This window comes from Scyliorhinus canicula, chromosome 8 (genome assembly GCF_902713615.1).
Source record: "Scyliorhinus canicula chromosome 8, sScyCan1.1, whole genome shotgun sequence".
In the NCBI taxonomy this organism is placed as follows: domain Eukaryota; kingdom Metazoa; phylum Chordata; class Chondrichthyes; order Carcharhiniformes; family Scyliorhinidae; genus Scyliorhinus; species Scyliorhinus canicula.
In genome coordinates, this window is record NC_052153.1 from 147,487,613 (window position 1) to 147,504,661 (window position 17,049).

General features: G+C 46.7%; 1 protein-coding gene across 6 annotated transcripts in view; it reads right to left on the reverse strand.

Moving 5' to 3' along the window:
* rasgrf2b (Ras protein-specific guanine nucleotide-releasing factor 2b) overlaps positions 1 to 17,049 on the reverse strand; it is a 293,804-nt gene that overhangs the window by 23,743 nt on the left and 253,012 nt on the right. For all 6 annotated transcript variants that reach the window (XM_038805382.1, XM_038805376.1, XM_038805379.1 and 3 more), the window contains 3 exons: positions 9,800 to 9,912; positions 4,500 to 4,560; positions 2,553 to 2,656 (listed from right to left, as the gene is read on the reverse strand). In XM_038805382.1, the coding sequence (XP_038661310.1) occupies positions 2,553 to 2,656; positions 4,500 to 4,560; positions 9,800 to 9,912 (278 nt within the window). The remainder of the gene's footprint in view (positions 1 to 2,552; positions 2,657 to 4,499; positions 4,561 to 9,799; positions 9,913 to 17,049) is intronic.

Genomic DNA, 17,049 nt, shown 5'->3' on the forward strand with positions numbered 1-17,049 from the left:
CCTTCTGAAGAAGAATAGTAATAGTGGAATGTGGGTCATACCGACCAATCTTGTTGTTGAATGTGGACGCAAATATTTTAGCAAAGGTGTTGGTGCTCAGGTTGGAGGGGTGTCGGGGCAGCACAGTGGCACAGTGGTTAGCACCGTTGCCTCATGGTGCCGAAGTCCCAGGTCGATCCCGGCTCTGGGTCACTGTCAGTGTGGAGTTTGCATTCTCCCTGTGTTTGCGTGTGTTTCACCCCCACAACCCAAAGATGGGCAGGACTTTGATAGGGTGCAGTGCAGGTAGGGTGTAGTGCAGGTATCTGTTTCGTGTGCTGGAGTGATTCGGGTTAGGGCCGAAGTTTGGGTCGTTGGTTAAGTTGTTATACCAGCAGCGAAAGGCTAGTGTCCGGACAAATAATGTAAGCTACTTTCGACTGCATACGGGAACAAGGCAGGGGTGCCCCATGTCCCCTCTCCTGTGTGTGTTGGTGATTGAGCCTTTGTCCATCACCTTGAGGAGCTCGGATGAGTGGAGGGGAATTATGGGGGGGCGGGGACAGGGCGGGTAGAAGCATAGGGTGTTTATGTATGCTGATAACCTGTTGCTGTATGTCACAGGTCCGGTCCCAAAGATCTGGACATAATAGGGATACTAAGTGGACTTTTTCCGGGTATAAACTGAATTGGGATAAAAGTGAAAGTTTTCTGGTCACCCCACTGGGGACGGGAACTAATTTGGAGGTGTTGCGTTCAGGCTGACAAGCTTGCATTTCAGGTACTTGGGGGTACAGGGGGCAAGGTATTGTGTGCAGCTTTGGAAGCTAAATTTCACAAGCTTGGTGAGTAGAGTGAAGGCAGACCTACAGAGATGGGATAGTCTCCCACTGTCATAAACTGGGTGAGTGCAATCGGTGAAGATGAATCTCGCCACGGTTTTTGTTCCTGTTTGAATGCCTGCTGGTGTTTCTACCAAAGGCGTTCTTTGTAAGGGTGGAAAAAAGGTTTTGTTGATTATATGGGCAGGCAAGGTGGCAAGGACCTGAAGAGTGGTCCTACAGAGGGACCGACTGTCAGGGGGCTGGGGCTGATGAACATGCTTTACTAGTCTTGGGCGGTGAATGCAGAGAAGGTGTTGGGTTGGTGCGGGCATCAGGAGTCAGTTTGGGTAAAGATGGGGGCCAGATCGTGAGGGGACAGGTTTGCGGGGATTGGTGATGGCCTTTCTCTCCCCGAGCAAGTTTTCGGGTACCCCGAAAAATATGAAGACAATTACGGCAGCACTTTAAAGCGTGGAGAGGGTTGAGTATTACACCGATCAGGGACAACCATGGGTGGCATTCTCCGTCCTGCCAGCCCTGTTTTCCGACGTGGCGCGCTCCCATTTCCACAGCCAGCAAAAGAGGTTTCCCATTGTGGTCAAAAGAGGGTCCCACCAACTGAGAATCCCGCAGCATATGTTGAGCCAGCTATGGTGGACGTCATGTTTAGGGGATGGGAGGATAAGGGCGTGGCAGTAATGGGCAATTTGTTCCTGGAGGGGGGAATTGCAAATTTGGGGGAGTTCGTAGAGAACTCGAAGGCGTTCAGATACTTGCAAGTATGGAATTTTGCGAGGAAGGTTTATTTGAGTCATCCAATTGTGCTGCCGTGTTGTTGGTGGAAAGGGTACTGTCGCTGGCGAGTTGGAGGAGGATAAAACCTCAGGTATCTATGGGAGGCTGCTGGCGGAGGACGGGGCCTCACTGGAAGGAGTTAAAGTGAAATGGGAGAAGGAGCTTGGGGGTGAAGTGGAGGAGGGGGTGCGGTGTGAGGCCTTATGGAGGGTGAATACTATGTCGTCGAGTGCGAGGCTCAGGCTCATACAACTGAAGATGGTGCATCAGGCGCACTTAACAAGGGCAAGGATGAGTTGGGTGTTTGAGGGGGTAGAAGATAAGTGTGAGTGGTTTGAGAGGGGCCCAGTGAATCACGTACATGTGATCTGGGTATGTCCTTTGCTTGCAAACCTTTGGGGCTCCTTCTTCAATGCCATGTCAGTGACCTTAGACAGGGAGCAAGAGCCGGGTCCCCCAGAGGCCATATTCGGTTGTTAGAGCTGCCAGAGTTGCAGGCGGGAGCGGGAGCAGTTGTTTTAGCCTTTGCCTCGCTGATTGCCCGGAGGCAGTTCTGCTGGAGTGGAGGTTAGCTTCTCCACCCAGTGCCTCGCTGATCTCCTGGACTTTTTGAATTTGAAGATGGTTAAATACACGCTGAGGGAGTCGATTGGGACGATCTATATAAGATGGCAACTATTTGTTATGTATTTTAAAGAGCTGGTCACTGTCAGCTGTTAGGGGTGAAAGGGCTAGGAGGTTTGGGAGGGTGTTCTTGTTTTTTGTGTTATGTTTTTTGTATTTATATATAAATTTTAAAATGTTCGATAAAAATATTTAGAAAACAAATATTTCTTCAGGAGAGATCTTCAATTTGTATTATCTTTTGGAGCTGTCAGTATATGTCGGAAAGTATGAATACTAAAGTTTATTTTGTGACCAAAAAAACTTTTTCCAAGACAAACACAAACTCACTCGTATGGTATGCTTCTGAAAACAATATGATCAAGGAGTGTTAACTGTTCTGCTATTTCCATGACTGATAATGTCTCAAATGACTCCATCCTAGGGCCATCTGTCTGTAAAGAATCACATTATGTGGCAGATTAGTAACAACAAAGGAAATGGGATATCATCTGGATTAAATTGCAGAAATTTTGATTTTGAGATTTTGCTCACTGGGAATCTTTGACACAAATCGTACCAATTAAATTAGTGCACATATAAGATTATAAAATAATAACCTGAAACTCAATTCATAAAATAGTCACTAAGAATTAATGTACGACAAAGTGACAATAAATAGCAATTCCTTCTGCAACTTCCGTTCAGTGGTAAATTTAGAGAAACAGGTTTCTTTCATTAATTGTCTTCTATGAAATAATATTGTGGCCACAAACAAATCACAAGAACTTTCTAACAAAAATAGAAGACTAAAAAGAGTACGCTTGCGGCCCCTTATGCAATTTCTAATTGAAAAACTCTTCCACTTTGGACTGTCATTAGATTTATCATGATACTGGCAGAATGTAGCCAAAGTTAAGCATTGAAATGAGCTAGAGGTATCAGCCTTGAACAATCAAAAAGACTTGAAATATCCAGGAAACACATGTGCAAAAAACAGTTCCATTATATCTCTTTTGGCAATGTGACAATAACTTGTAAGTGCTCCAAGATTTAGTAAAATTCAATTGGCACAGTGCTGACAATCAGAGTTGTAGGTAATCAAGGGTGTGTTAGAGGGCGATGTCCATTAGGAACTGAATTAAAAGTGCCTTAACTTTACAGTGGCGGCAAAACCTCCCCCAATTTGGGTGGAAGGGGGTGGGCAAGAGATTTATGGCCACCAGCGACAGGTTGTCATTTAGACTCATTAATGAGCCAATTGACACCTATTATCTCTGAGTCCGCCACAGTTTAGTAGTGTCTTAGTAATTAATGGGGGCTGCATGGCTTTTCAATGCCTCCCGAAGTTCACCCAGCAAACGTGGCTGGGTAGGATCCCTTATAGTCAGGAAGGAGGACTGAAAGGCACCTTCCTGGCTTTGTCTCTAAACACTGTGCATCCCCTCCCCCAACCTGCCCACACTCACCTTTAATCTGGGTCCCATGATGATCATGGAGCTCTGGTGGTCACAAGCTGCCACCGCTCCCGTTGGCACTCCCGGGACGAGGAGCTTTCAGCTTATTATTGGCCAACAATTCTCAATGTGCGGGACTTCCACCACTGGGGACCTCAATTGCAGGAAGTCCTGATGGTGGCCATTTCCGTGCCTGAAGAGCACTTGATGCCGTCAGGCCTCCCTCATGGAATTGATGGGGCTTCCCTACCAGTTCTCTGATCGGTGGGTGAGACCGCCGTCAGCCTGGCTGAATTCCAATGTAGGTCCTAAAGGTGAAAGGCCAGTATCGAACTCATTGTGCAATCTAGTTTCACTACAAATACAGCAAACAAAAACCTTTCATATGTTGTTCAGACCTCACCTAAGTGAATACCAATCTCCCTGTTTCAAATTACAACTTCAATCAGCATTATTTAAATTTATTAAAGTGAAATAATAAATCAATCACAATGATTGTAACTTTGCCTGGTCTCTTCTTAGTTAAAAAAAATTTGAAAAACAAAATACTTATTACATATTTGTTAACATAAAAAAGCACACAAGGAAATGGCATTGAAAGGTTACAGTTTATTTTTAATGATTTATTGATCCATTCTGGATTGGATTGGTTTATTGTCACGTGTACTGAGGTACAGTGAAAAGTATGTTTCGGTGAGCAGCTCAACAGATCATTAAGTACATGAAAAGAAAAGAAAATGAAAAGAAGATACGTAATAGGGCAACACAAGGTACATAATGTAACTACATAACACCGGCATCAGGTGAAGCATACATCGAGTGGGAGACCAGACATACTCACCAACTGTATTAAAACTTCCATCCGCAGCTGAGGATCATCCAACTCGTCTTGTGAAAGCGCACTGACAGAGAGTTTAATATAAATTAGAAAGATATACATCATGGAGACTGATACTATTTAATGCAACCAAATCACTAAATTACTGAGACACTTGGAATCATCAGTATAGAGAACAGATTAATCAACCTGCAGTGTTGGGGACAGCTAGCAGCATTTTGGCAGACGCAAGTAAACTGTTATGCTGTAATTCCTCTGAATGAAAGGCAGTTTTTTGGCTGACTGTAATAACTCACTGTAGGACTCAGTTTCTAATATGATGCAACGTTTGCTGCTGTGATGCTGTCAAGTTATTTTGGCTGTGCACTGACATGAAAATGGCTGGGTAAATTGTGAGGTAAACTCAGCTGTGGCTTCCAAAAGCAGGAAAGCCTCAAAGATGCTGCCGCATTCTGCTTAGGCTTTGTAATGACAAAACTCATATTTCTAGAGTTCCTTTTGCACAATAAAAGATGCTTCACAGGAACATCATGAAGCAACATTTGACACCGACTGGCACAAGGAGATATCAGGGTGGATGATCAAAAGCTTGGTTAAAGAGGTAGATTTTAAGGGGTGTGTTAAAGGAAGAAAGAGTGGTAGAGAAGTAAAAAGGTATACAGAGAGAATTCCTCAGCTTAGGGCTATGGCTACCAGCGCCGGCCCTAGGGTTGCTGGCGCCCCAGGCAAGCTGAACTTCGGCGCCCTTCGGGGGGGGTCGGGTCGGGTCGGGTCGGGGGTGGGGTCGGGGGGCGGGGGGGGGCGGGGGGGGGTCGGGTCGGGGGGGGTCGGGTCGGGGGGGGGCGGGTCGGGTCGGGGGGGGTCGGGTCGGGTTCGTGTCGGGTCGGTGGGGGGGGGTCGGGTCGGGGGGGGGTCGGGTCGGGTCGGGGGGGTCGGGTCGGGGGGGGGGGTCGGGTCGGGTCGGGGGGGACGGGGGGCGGGGGGTCGTGTCGGGGGCGGGGGGTCGTGTCGGGTCGGGGAGGTGCCGGAGTGACCTAGTATATGATCGGGACTCACCGATCGGCGGGCCGGTCTCTCTGTCGGCAGGTCTCTGACGCCGGTCACGCACTCGTTGATGGCGCCCCCTAGCACATGGCGCCCCGGGCGACTGCCCGAGTTGCCGGTACCTTGAGCCGGCCCTGATGGCAACTGAACACATGGGGTGGAATTCTCCGATCCCCTGTAGGGTCGGGGAATCGCCCGGGGCCTTCGTAAATCCCGTCCTCGCCATGGGCGGAATTCTCCGCCAACCGGGAATCGGCGGGTGCGGGAATCACGCCCCCTGGTCGGTGGGCCCCCCCCAGTGATTCTCCGGCCCGCGATGGGCCGAAGTCCCGCCGCTGTCAGTCCCCTCCCGCCGCCGTGGTTTAAACCACCCCTGGTGCCAGCGGGAGCAGGTGGCGCGAGCGGTCCCCAGGCTCCTGGGGGGGGGGGGCGCGGAGCGATCAGACCCCGGGGGGTGCCCCCACGGTGGCCTGGCACGCGATCGGGGCCCACCAATCGTCAGGCGGGCCTGTGCTGTGGGGGCACTCTTTTTCTTCTGCCGCTGCATGGCCTCCACCATGGCGGAGGCGGAAGAGACCCCCTCCACCGCACATTCGCCGGTGGTGACATCAGCGGCCGCTGACGCTCCGGCGCATGCGCGGACTCACGCCGTGCGGCGAAGGCCTTTCAGCCAGCCCCGACGCTGGTCAGCGTGGCGCCAAAGGCCATTGGCGCCAGCCGGCGGAGCATGAGCCACTCCGGCGTGGGCCTAGCCCCTAAAGGTGCGGAGAATTCCGCACCTTTGGGGAGGCCTGACGCCAGAGTGGTTGGCGCCACTCCACTATGCTGGGACCCCCCGCCCTGCCGGGTAGGGGACAATACCGCCCATGGCTGCCAATGGTAGAGTGATTCAACTTGGGAATGCTCAAAAGGCCAAAATTAGAAGAGGGTAGATGTCTCAGATGACTGTGGAGGAGATTAAAGAGATTAGGAGGGTCAAGGTCATGGATGGATTTGAAATCAAAGATTAGGATTTTAAAATTGAGAGTTTGCTTGCCCAGGAACCAAAGTAGATCAGACAGCACAGGAGTGATGCGTGACCGAGATTTGGTCTAAATCTGGAGCTAGGCAGCATCGTTTTGAATGACTTCAAGTTTATCGGTGGTAGAATGTGGAAGGTCAGCCAGGAATACGTTAGAATAGTCAAGACTGGACGTAACAAAGGATAAGGATTTCAGCAGCAGGGGCAGAGTTGGGTGATGTTACAGGAACAGAGATAGGCAGTCCTAGCCATGGTACAAATAAGTGGGCAAAAGCTCATCGTGGGGTCAAGTTCATAGCACGGTTGTGAATATTCTGTGGAAGAGGGATGGAGTTAATGGCGAGAAAATGGAGCTGGTGGTGGGGATGGAAGTTTCAGCCTTCCCAATATTTTACTGGAGGAAATTTTGGCTCATCTGGGACTGGCAAAAACTGAACTCATGGAGTATAAGCAAGGTAGTCCACTTGTTTTAGCTAATAAATTTAGTATGTTATATTCTTAATGCCTTGAGGCTGTAGGCACTACCACCCATGGTATTCTAACATCAAAAATAAAATAATGGGGAGCAGAGATCTGAGCACATATCCTCCAAGCTTCTTCCTGGATCACAGTGTGCAAAGCACTCACTGCAGTCTGATTCAAGACATGCCAGTTGCCGTTAGCACTATTTTTTACTGTTCTGAACACTGAACAATATGAGTTAGTCATGTTATTAGATGCTCCTGACTAAACGGGAACAACTTTTAAATGTAAATTAAATATCCTTCTGGTGAGCAATTCCTCATAAGGTTGCTCTTTCAATATGTTCTATTTCTTTTCAACTTCGGGTTTAATTAGCGGTTTAATGTTTTAATCCAAGGCTGGAATTCTCATGGTGATGGGATTTTCTGGTTCCATCCGGCAGCGCGCCCCCCCCCCCCCCCCCAATCCCCCCTCTGTGGGTTTCCTGGCAACGTGGGATGGCTTCAGTGGGAATTTCTATTGACAGCGGCAGCAGCAGAGAATTCCACCGCCAGCTAAATGCACGGCTCCTCCTCCTCCCACCGAGAAACACGACTGGGAGGCCGGAGGATCTCGCCCCAATCTTTTAGTATCCTTGCCTCCATTCACCTTTCACTGTCATTGAACCTGCAATCTAATTCAACCACTCCCACCTCATCTCATTCACACTCATGGGTCTAACGTTACTATTAACACTTGTTTCTACCTCCCTTCCAAAAGGAGATCATAGAATGTTACTACACAGAGACAGACCAGCCTACTGAATCCCCACACAAGCAACTAAGTTGAATGTTGATATTATGCATGCTCCCCAAAACTCTATCGTATTTTCCTTATTCTAAACCAGTGGTTCTCAACCGGGGTCCACATGGACCCTGTGGGTCCATGTAACATTACTGGGGGTCCACACAAAAAAAATACCGAATTGAGGGTCCACGGTGATATTTTAGTGGTCCATAGAGCAATTCTACTTCAGAACAATTGTTATTACTGAGAAGTAAATTTTTACAGTAATCTACGCCATATTAAAATACTAAAAGTAGAAATATTCATGTAGCTATGAATTGTTTATGGCAATCAAGTAGAAGAAAAAAACTTTACATTTGACAGTGTCGTAAATTTAAAGTTGCCTAGAACAAACGGAGGTGAAAATCACCCATCGTTTCTCCTTGACAAGTTTAATGAATGATTTAACACAGTAATCACTAGAAACTGTGTATATTTGATATGAATTGGTTATTTTTAGAGTAATTTAATTCAATTTAGTCAGTAAAAAGTTTTTTTCATTACTTTTCATATGAGAATAAGTTTGGCAACGTACGAAAATACCGCTAATCCGTTTCCAAACCTCACGGTAAGGTAGATGGACTTTAGTCATCGGACAAAATATAAGGATTAGGAATGGCTATGGGGGTCCACAAAAAAAAATTAAGAGGAAAAGGGGTCCATGGGTTAAAAAAGGTTGAGAACTCTTGTTCTAAACAGATAATTCCTATTCAAAGTACTTTGTGCTTTTTGTTCCAACAATGGTTTGCGGCAGAGAATTCCATACTTTCACCACAATCTGTGCAGTTTTATTCCTACTTTCTCATTATCTCTTATTAGGATTACCTTAAATTTACACTCACTTGTTACTTTCTCACTAACGAGAAACAATCTGCTGCCACTTATCTCCCAAACCTTCATAATTCAGCCTTCATCAAGACATCACTGAACCTCCTCAGTCCTAATGAAAAATGCTGCAATTGATGAAGTCTAACTTTATAGAAGGAACCTCTTGGCCGGGTTTCTCCATCCTGCTGCACCAGATTTCTGCTGAGGCACGCCATCGGGATTCTCCGTTTTGCCGGCTGCTAAATGGGGTTTCCCATTATTGGGCCACCCCTCGCTGTCGGGAAACCCCCGGGCTGCTGGCAAAACGGAAAATCCCGACGGTGGAGAATTCAGCCCTTTATCTTTGGTAACACACCAATGAATTGACACTGAGGCCGGGGTTCTCCGTTGCCTGAAGCAACCGGCGATCGGGCAGAGAATCGACTACGATGCCCAAATTGGAGCCAGTGGCAATTTGACTCCGGCCAGCCATGTTCATCCCCCTCGGAAATGGCGTCTTTGCATCACACGTTGTTGCAATGGCATTAGCGTGTCATTGACTGGTCCTCCCGCGATGCTCCGCCCCCAATGGGCCCAGTTTACGACGATGTGGGACACGTGTGGTCTCAGCTTTGCACACATTCATAACTATTCTTATCAGTCCCAAAGGGCACCTTGCCTCTCTGAAATGGTGCCTTATATCTCCCAAAATACACCTGCCTTTCCCAAAGGGGTACCTGGATCTATCCAAAAGGGTATCCCAACTCTCTAATCAACTCCAGCAACTTTGGACCTTTTCCTCAAAGTCATGTTTTGGGCGTCAAACTGATGACAGTTGAATCTGTTTGAAAGTAGCTGCACATTTCAATGTACAGATGCTTCCGTGAGACAGGGATATGTAGACAACAACCTGCCCCCATTCTTCCCCTGGCAAAATGGTAGATGCTGGGTTCAGTGACTCAGGTTCCATTTTGGGTAATCTGCAGACCCTTTCCATCCCCACAAAAATTCGGGCCTATGCCTCAAATACAAGAGGTCTTTCAAGCAGTGATACCCTTGTATTTTTAAGGAAGTTTTCAAAGTTCATTTTTCATTTCATTTATAGACTGTGACAAGAAACGATTAGCACAGCATAAAATATCACCTTAAAATATTGGCTGTAGCTTTCCTTTCTTGGGGCAGCAGATCATGATCACGCATCACTTCCTCTAAGAGATTTACAATGTTTGACTTCAGCTCACTGTTCATCTCAAAATCCTGCAGAATTACAAAATATAAACTCATTAGTATTCAGGGTGAGTGTCCGCATTTTGCCAGTAAAATCCTATCAAATGAAAAGCACTTTATATTTTTAATCTCTGTAAGCATTGTCTCACAGTCAATTACTTCTCAGAGTGTTGAAAAGGAAGGTTCATATTTATTAAAGTATTATTATAAGACCCATGCAACTCATTGATGTGTTGGGCAGGCTGGGTCGATGTGGACTGCACTTGATGCAGTGTCGCGAGAGACAGACCTCCAACACTTGATAAGATGGAACACAATTTTATTTAACATCTTAACTATTATACATGTTCAACTGTGGGTTGACACTATGCTGACTTGACTGGAGACCTAGTGCTAGCCTGGCCAGACTAACTGACTACCACATGGTGTTTGCACTGACGAGCTCATGAAGTCTGACTGGGTCCCAAAGAGAGCGGGAAACCTGGTGCCCTCTGGCTTTATAGTGGTAGTGTCCTGTCTAGTGATTGGCTGCTGTGTTCTGTGTGCTTACTGGTCATCCTGTGTGTCAATCACTGCCTGTCTGCACTCCATTATATACATAGATGTATATTATGACACTCATTATTAAGGACATTTCTTCCTTGCAGTCCAGTGCACGTCTAATCATCAAGAACAAACTTTGTCAACTTTTCCAAGATACAAAGGCAAGCATAGAACAAGAAAATGTCATTCAGTTATCTGACTTGCTCCTTCTAAAGGACAATGTTTGTACACATCTATCCTTAAACTCCACAGTTTCTCCATGATTACGATAGTTACAGGGTATCCTCCTGTCCTTATTTCTCTAACATTCGAATTCCAGAATTCCTAACTCTGTCCTTTTGTGTCCAATATTTAGCTATAACAAGTTACAGTATTGAGCTTTTCGACAGCACAAGGATAATTATATTCTATCAATATCCCAGTTCACATTTAATGGCGTGGGTGATATGGCATTTTCTGCCCCAAGCGCTGGTTTTCTATTTTCTATATTATGGGTGATCAGACTGGAGGCATACAAAGCTCTTTATGTGCTCGTAACATGATCCAGAAGTCTTTGAGACAATTGTAGCTGGTAATGATTGTTTATTTATTTATATGCCAGGCTTCTGCAAATAGAATGAGGTCCTGTAATATAAATATAGGTCTTAAACAGTCCACCATTAGTTAAATGCCCATACAATTAAATTTTGCGAAACATGGGGCGGGATTCTCTGAAAATGTCCCCACTCCTTGGGAAAACCGGCGGCAACGACTCCGGCATCAATGACCCCCCCCCAAGGTGAGGAATTTTCACCTTTCTAGAGGGCTAGGTTGTCCCCGCTGCTCCAGCCGGCGCCAAACGGCCGGCGCGAGTTTGCGCTGGCGCGGAACAGTCGGCGTGATCTCGCGCATGAACGGACCGGCTGGCGTATTTCCACGCATGCAAGAGGCCAGCCCCCGGGAAATATGGCAGAGTCCTACAGGGGCCCGGCGCGGAGGAAAGAATTCCCCCATGGAACAAGCCCGCACGCAGATCGGTAGGTCCTGATCGCAGGCTAGGCCACCGTGGGGGAATTCAGACTTATGCTGTTACTATATATTGTTATAAACTTTGGTGATGTTCAATGCAAGCGTATCTCAAAACCCAGAAGGGAAACTTGGAACACTAGTTCTTAAAGAGCTATTTTTGCGATCTTGGAAAAGAAATGTGAGTAAAGAGATGAAACCCGGTGAGGAGAGGAATCAGTCTTGTTGTAAATTATTCAAATAACAAAACATTCATTACATTTTGAAAAACACAACCAGAAAGATGACAGTAAAGAACAACATTTACAATTAACTACAATAATGATTACCCAGACAGTAACTTAAATTACCCCCAATCCAAAACTATCTATGATCTAGGTCCCTGGACTGCTGGTCTCCATATTGCTTAACAACGTATATGTTTTGCCTTGCTACTAGGCTCATCTGCATTTCACAAGTCCTAAGTGCAGCTAAATCCCTATCAGTTTATTTTTTTGATCCAATTCTTTACTTTAATTTCATTCCAACTTCCTAACACTGTGGAGGGGTGGTCCACGGAGCGCGAGCCGGCTAAAGGGGGACACTAATTTGCGGGCCGGGTCTGCGAGCGGCCTCCACCATAAAGCACGACGCGGCCGCTGCAGGCTGTCGCCATACGCATGTGCGCCAAGGGACCCAGCGATTCTCCGGGCCATATCGGCAGCTAGAACCAGGTGCTCTACTCTGCCCTGCTGGCATGCTAGACTCCAGCAAAAGAGGGAATCGGTGGCCGTTTTACGCATTTGTTCTGGCGCGCCACCGTTCCCACGCTGGTGTGGGGACATAGCCCCAGAATCAGAGAATCTAGCCCCTTGATTTTAAAATTGGCATCTTGTTTTCAAATCTCCTCATGCCTCAATCCTTCCTACCTCTGTAAACTCCTCCAACCTCACAACCCTCAGAGGAATTTGCAGAAAATCTAATTCTGGCGTCATGAACTTCCCCAAATGTTATTGTTCTGGCCGTGCCTTCAGTTCCCTAGGCCCTACATTCTGGAATTCCCTCCCTACATTTCTCTGCCCTCTGTACCTCACTTTCCTCCTTTAATATATTCCTTAGATTCTACCACTTTGACCAAATTTCTGGTAATCTGGCCTAATATCTCCTTATGTGGTTCGCTGTCATGTTTTAGAATCTTCTATGAAGTGCCTTGAGACATTTCATGAGATTAAAGTTGGTGTTAGGTTAGTAATTTCCAATAAAGTAGTCAGGTCATGCTGTCCTAATGCAGAAAGAGACACTTGTCCTACCCTCACTGTAACACTATTCCATGGCTGCACCATGTTAATCATACTGAACCATTACAGTCCTCATTGGCTGGAAAAGCAAATGCTACCAAAAGATGGCTCCCGAATGCTGACATTAAGGACATATTCTTACAATTTCCTGTTAAATCCCAAACACTGTAACAAGTATGAAATATTGCTGATATTTTTCACCACCCAGTGTTTTGAATTGTTATTACAATCCCAGTGGATGTTGTAGCTGGATGAAAAGAATGGAACACTGGCTTAATAGACCGTAACATTTACAGTTTTGTGTATAAAATGTGGAGAAACAGGGCCACAGGTCCACTAATTAGTTTTAACATGAAAAAAAAATGACTAAACATGGAAAAATTGGATTATAATAGATTACTCCTTTACTACCCCATTGGCTTAACAAATATACACAGATTTAAAGATGAACATGGATTACAAAGTACATCTTAAGCTACAATGGTTGCATTAACACAAACATTCTCTATTAAGCACATAAGATGACGATGGCCAAATACATACACACTGCTCTGACCCCAAATTAAGCTGTGGTTTTCTCCTTAGTGTCTGTGCTTTTCTCCTCAGAATAACCCCAGATGATTGTAACATGAGAGTTTCCAACTCCATTCCCTAAAACACACTTTAAAATCTTCTCTCATAATAATGTTTTCCTTTCGTGGTTTCATATTGAAATCAAGTCCAGGTTTTTCAAATGACTCTATTAACCCAGTGCCACTTTTAACAGCAAATCTATTCCAGAATTTTACACCACCCCATTTTAGGTTTCGTTTGTCTTAACTGCTTTTACACAACCTCTGGGAGCCAGCCACCGATTTCCATAATTATTGTCACTCACGTTCCACAGTCTGTAGTAAAATTTCACAAAACTGAAAATTACTTCCGATACCTTTCTAGCATCTCAGCCTTCTTCTCAGCTCTGTCTGTCGTTTTGCTGAACAGTTCACTGTTCCAGTAGTTTTAATCTCAGACCTCTTGAAAACTCCTTTTCATTTCTCTGGTTTCCTTAACCAGCTGCTCTTCAGATCTCTGCAATTGTTTTCATAACCATTGTTCCATGGCATGGTATTTCTTCTCGCAAAACTGAGAGATGTTTTCTCCAGCCTACTGAACAAATTGCTTCTTGCAGAGCTCTGTGAGCTGCTTTCTCTCTCACTACCAATCTCCAATTGCAATTATATCAGCTAACCTATAATTTAAAAGCATCTTTTAGCCTTACAAGGGCCTGCAGTTGCTAAGCAATCCTCACTTGCTTATGTCTTTTATTTATGCTTTGTGCTGTAGCCCTCTCTCAGCACAATAGAAATGAAGTTGGAACTATTAGAGTCCCCCGGCTGGTTGGGAATGGGGCAGGACTGTACCCCAGCACTCCCCCTGGCGGCAGGGTAGCACAAGTGACTAGCACTGTGGCTTCACAGCGCCAGGGTCCCAGGTTTGATTCCCCACTGGGTCACTGGCTGTGCGGAGTCTGCACGTTCTCCCCGTGTCTGCGTGGGTTTCCTCCGGGTGCTCCGGTTTCCTCCCACAGTCCAAAGACGTGCAGGTCAGGTGGATTAGTCACGCTAAATTGCCCTTAGTGTCCAAAAAGGTTTGGAGGGGTTATTGGGTTGTGGGGATAGGGTGGAAGTGGGGGCTTAAGTGGGTCGGTGCAGACACAATGGGCCAAATGGCCTCCTTCTGCACTGTATGTACTATGTTTAACCAACCCCCCCCCCACATAGAAACATCTTTCACCAGCATGAATCCAACTATAGGCACAATTCTCCCCAAAAATGACTAAGTGCAATATTGGGCAGGTTGGTAGGGTGTTTCCCACGGGATTTGTGGGTGAGATCTGGACCTGGAGTCACCCACACTTAGGGCAGAATTTTTTGTGCAACTCGCCGTGTGTTTTTCAGCAGCAGAGGCAGCCCGCCAGCGGGATCTTCTGGTCCCACCGTTGTCAATGGGACATCCCATTGAATGCACCTCTAATCATCAGGAAACCTGAGGCGAGACTGGAATATCCCGCTGGTGCAAACAGACAGTAAATCCCGTCCTTAGTCATTTTTTTAGGCCTTGGGGAGTTTCTCACCGGTCTCGCCCAAGTTTCAGCAATGGGAAGCTGAACCTGCCAGCGAGATCGGCTTCTCAGAGATCGGGGCGCCATTTTGAAAGGGTGCCCCAATCTCAAAGTGAGATTGAGGCCCCCCACACCCACCACTCACAGACAATTCCACCCCCCCCCCATAGATTTGGTCGTTACTTACTCACCCGAGTGAGCACACCCCACTATGGGGTCGCTGAGCGCCCCCCTTTCAGTACCCCCTCTTAACCCCCCTACCCTTCATAACACCGTTCAAACCCCCCCCCCCCATTACATGGTTATGGTCGCCCGCAATACTCTGGCCCTGCCAGCCTGGCACCTGGGAAGTGCCCCTGGCACACAGGTACTGACAGGTTGGCACTGCCAGGGTGTCCAGTTCCCCAGGGGGAGTGCCAGGGTACAGTCCTGCCCCATTCCCAACCAGCCGGGGGACTCTAATAATCTCTGAGACTCCCAGAGTGGTCATCACACCTGGCCTCCGCCTGGTTGAGGCCTCGTTGGTGTATGCCGGTGACTCCAGGGCACCGGGAAAATGTGACATCAGATAGGCCATCCATATTTAAATGAGTCTAATGGCTCAATGAAATATGATTATTCGGATCACGCAGAGCGGGGGTGTGATGCAGATCGCACCGGATGCCGTGGATCATGTGACTCATGTGCGGTTTTGCGCCCGACATGAAGCCCGATTTAGCCTTCTCCCGTGAAGTTCATGGCACAAGAAGATCAGCGCAGGACGCACGCAGTGGGAAAATAGCTGCGTTATTTCTAATCTACCAATACAAATATAAATCCCTTAAAACCATCTTTATTTTCCGCGCAATCGTGCACCAGACGTAACATCCCACACAAGGCATGGCGGCACAGTGGTTAGCACTGCTGCCTCACGGTGCCAGGGTCCCAGGTTCAATTGCAGCCTTGAGTGACAGTCTGTGTGGAGCTTCTTCCCCTGTCTGCATGGGTTTCCTCTGGGTGCTCCCGTTTCCTCCCATAGCCCAAAGAAGTGTAGGTTAATTGCCCCTTAGTGCTCAAAGATTAGGTGGGGTTACAGAAATAGGGCAGGGTGTGGGCCTTGGCAGTGTGCTCTTTCAGAGAGTCAGTGCAGACTAGATGGGCCCAATGGCCTCCTTCTGTACTGTTGGGATTCTATGATTCTATGATAAACAAATGACATAATTGACTTTTCAGAGCAACATAAAAGATTTTTACTTTTGTTTCCTTGCCTCCTAACGTCCAATACCCCTCTGCCTCATAGATATAATGTGGAGATGCCGGCGTTGGACTGGGGTGAACACAGTGAGAAGCCTTACAACACCAGGTTAAAATCCAACAGGTTTGGTTCAAATCACTAGCTTTCGGAGCACTGCTCTTTCCTCAGGCAATTGAACATACCTCTTCATTCACTTGAGGAAGGAGCAGTGCTCCGAGTGCTAGTGATTTGAAACAAACCTTTTGGACTTTAACCTGGTGTTGTAAGACTTCTTACTGTGCTCAGAGATATAACTCACACATCCTGGGATACAATCCTGTGTCTTGAAGGCCTGAGACAGATACCTCAGTGGTTGAGTGGTTTTGTAATGGTCAGCTGTGAAACTAACAGAAAGCACTTAGTTCTCTTTGATGTGGTCCAGGAGCTGATATTTCAGAGCTGACTACTTTAAAATCACTCAAGCATGAAGATAGATGAATGGGCATAGTAAGAAGTCTTACAACACCACGTTAAAGCACAAAAGGTTTATTTGAAATCACTAGCTTTCAGAGCGCAGCTCTTTCATCAGACCCATGGGGCCATGCCGATCAGGATGAAGGGGCTGCGCTCCGAAAGCTAGTGATTCCAAATAAACCCGTTGGACTTTAACCTGGTGTTGTAAGACTTTTTGCTGTGCCCACCCCAGTCCGACGCTGGAATTTCCACATCATGGGGATGAATGGAATGATGCAGACAGCTGGGTGTGTGTTGAAGCTGTCAATCACAGCCTAGTACAATCAATATCAAAGAGAAATGAATGAATGGTTTGTAGATAAAAGCCGGTTTCAACCCAGCTGCCTGGTTTTCCCTTTCCAGGAATTGACAGGTGCTGCTTCCTATGCCTGAGCTAGCAGGTGTATTGCACAGTTTTAAAGCAGTGATTGTTTTCTCACTACCTCTGTCTGGACTGCTCTCTAGCTTCCAGACAGGCGTCTGTCTTCTGGGGGGCTTCCAGACAGGGGGCAACT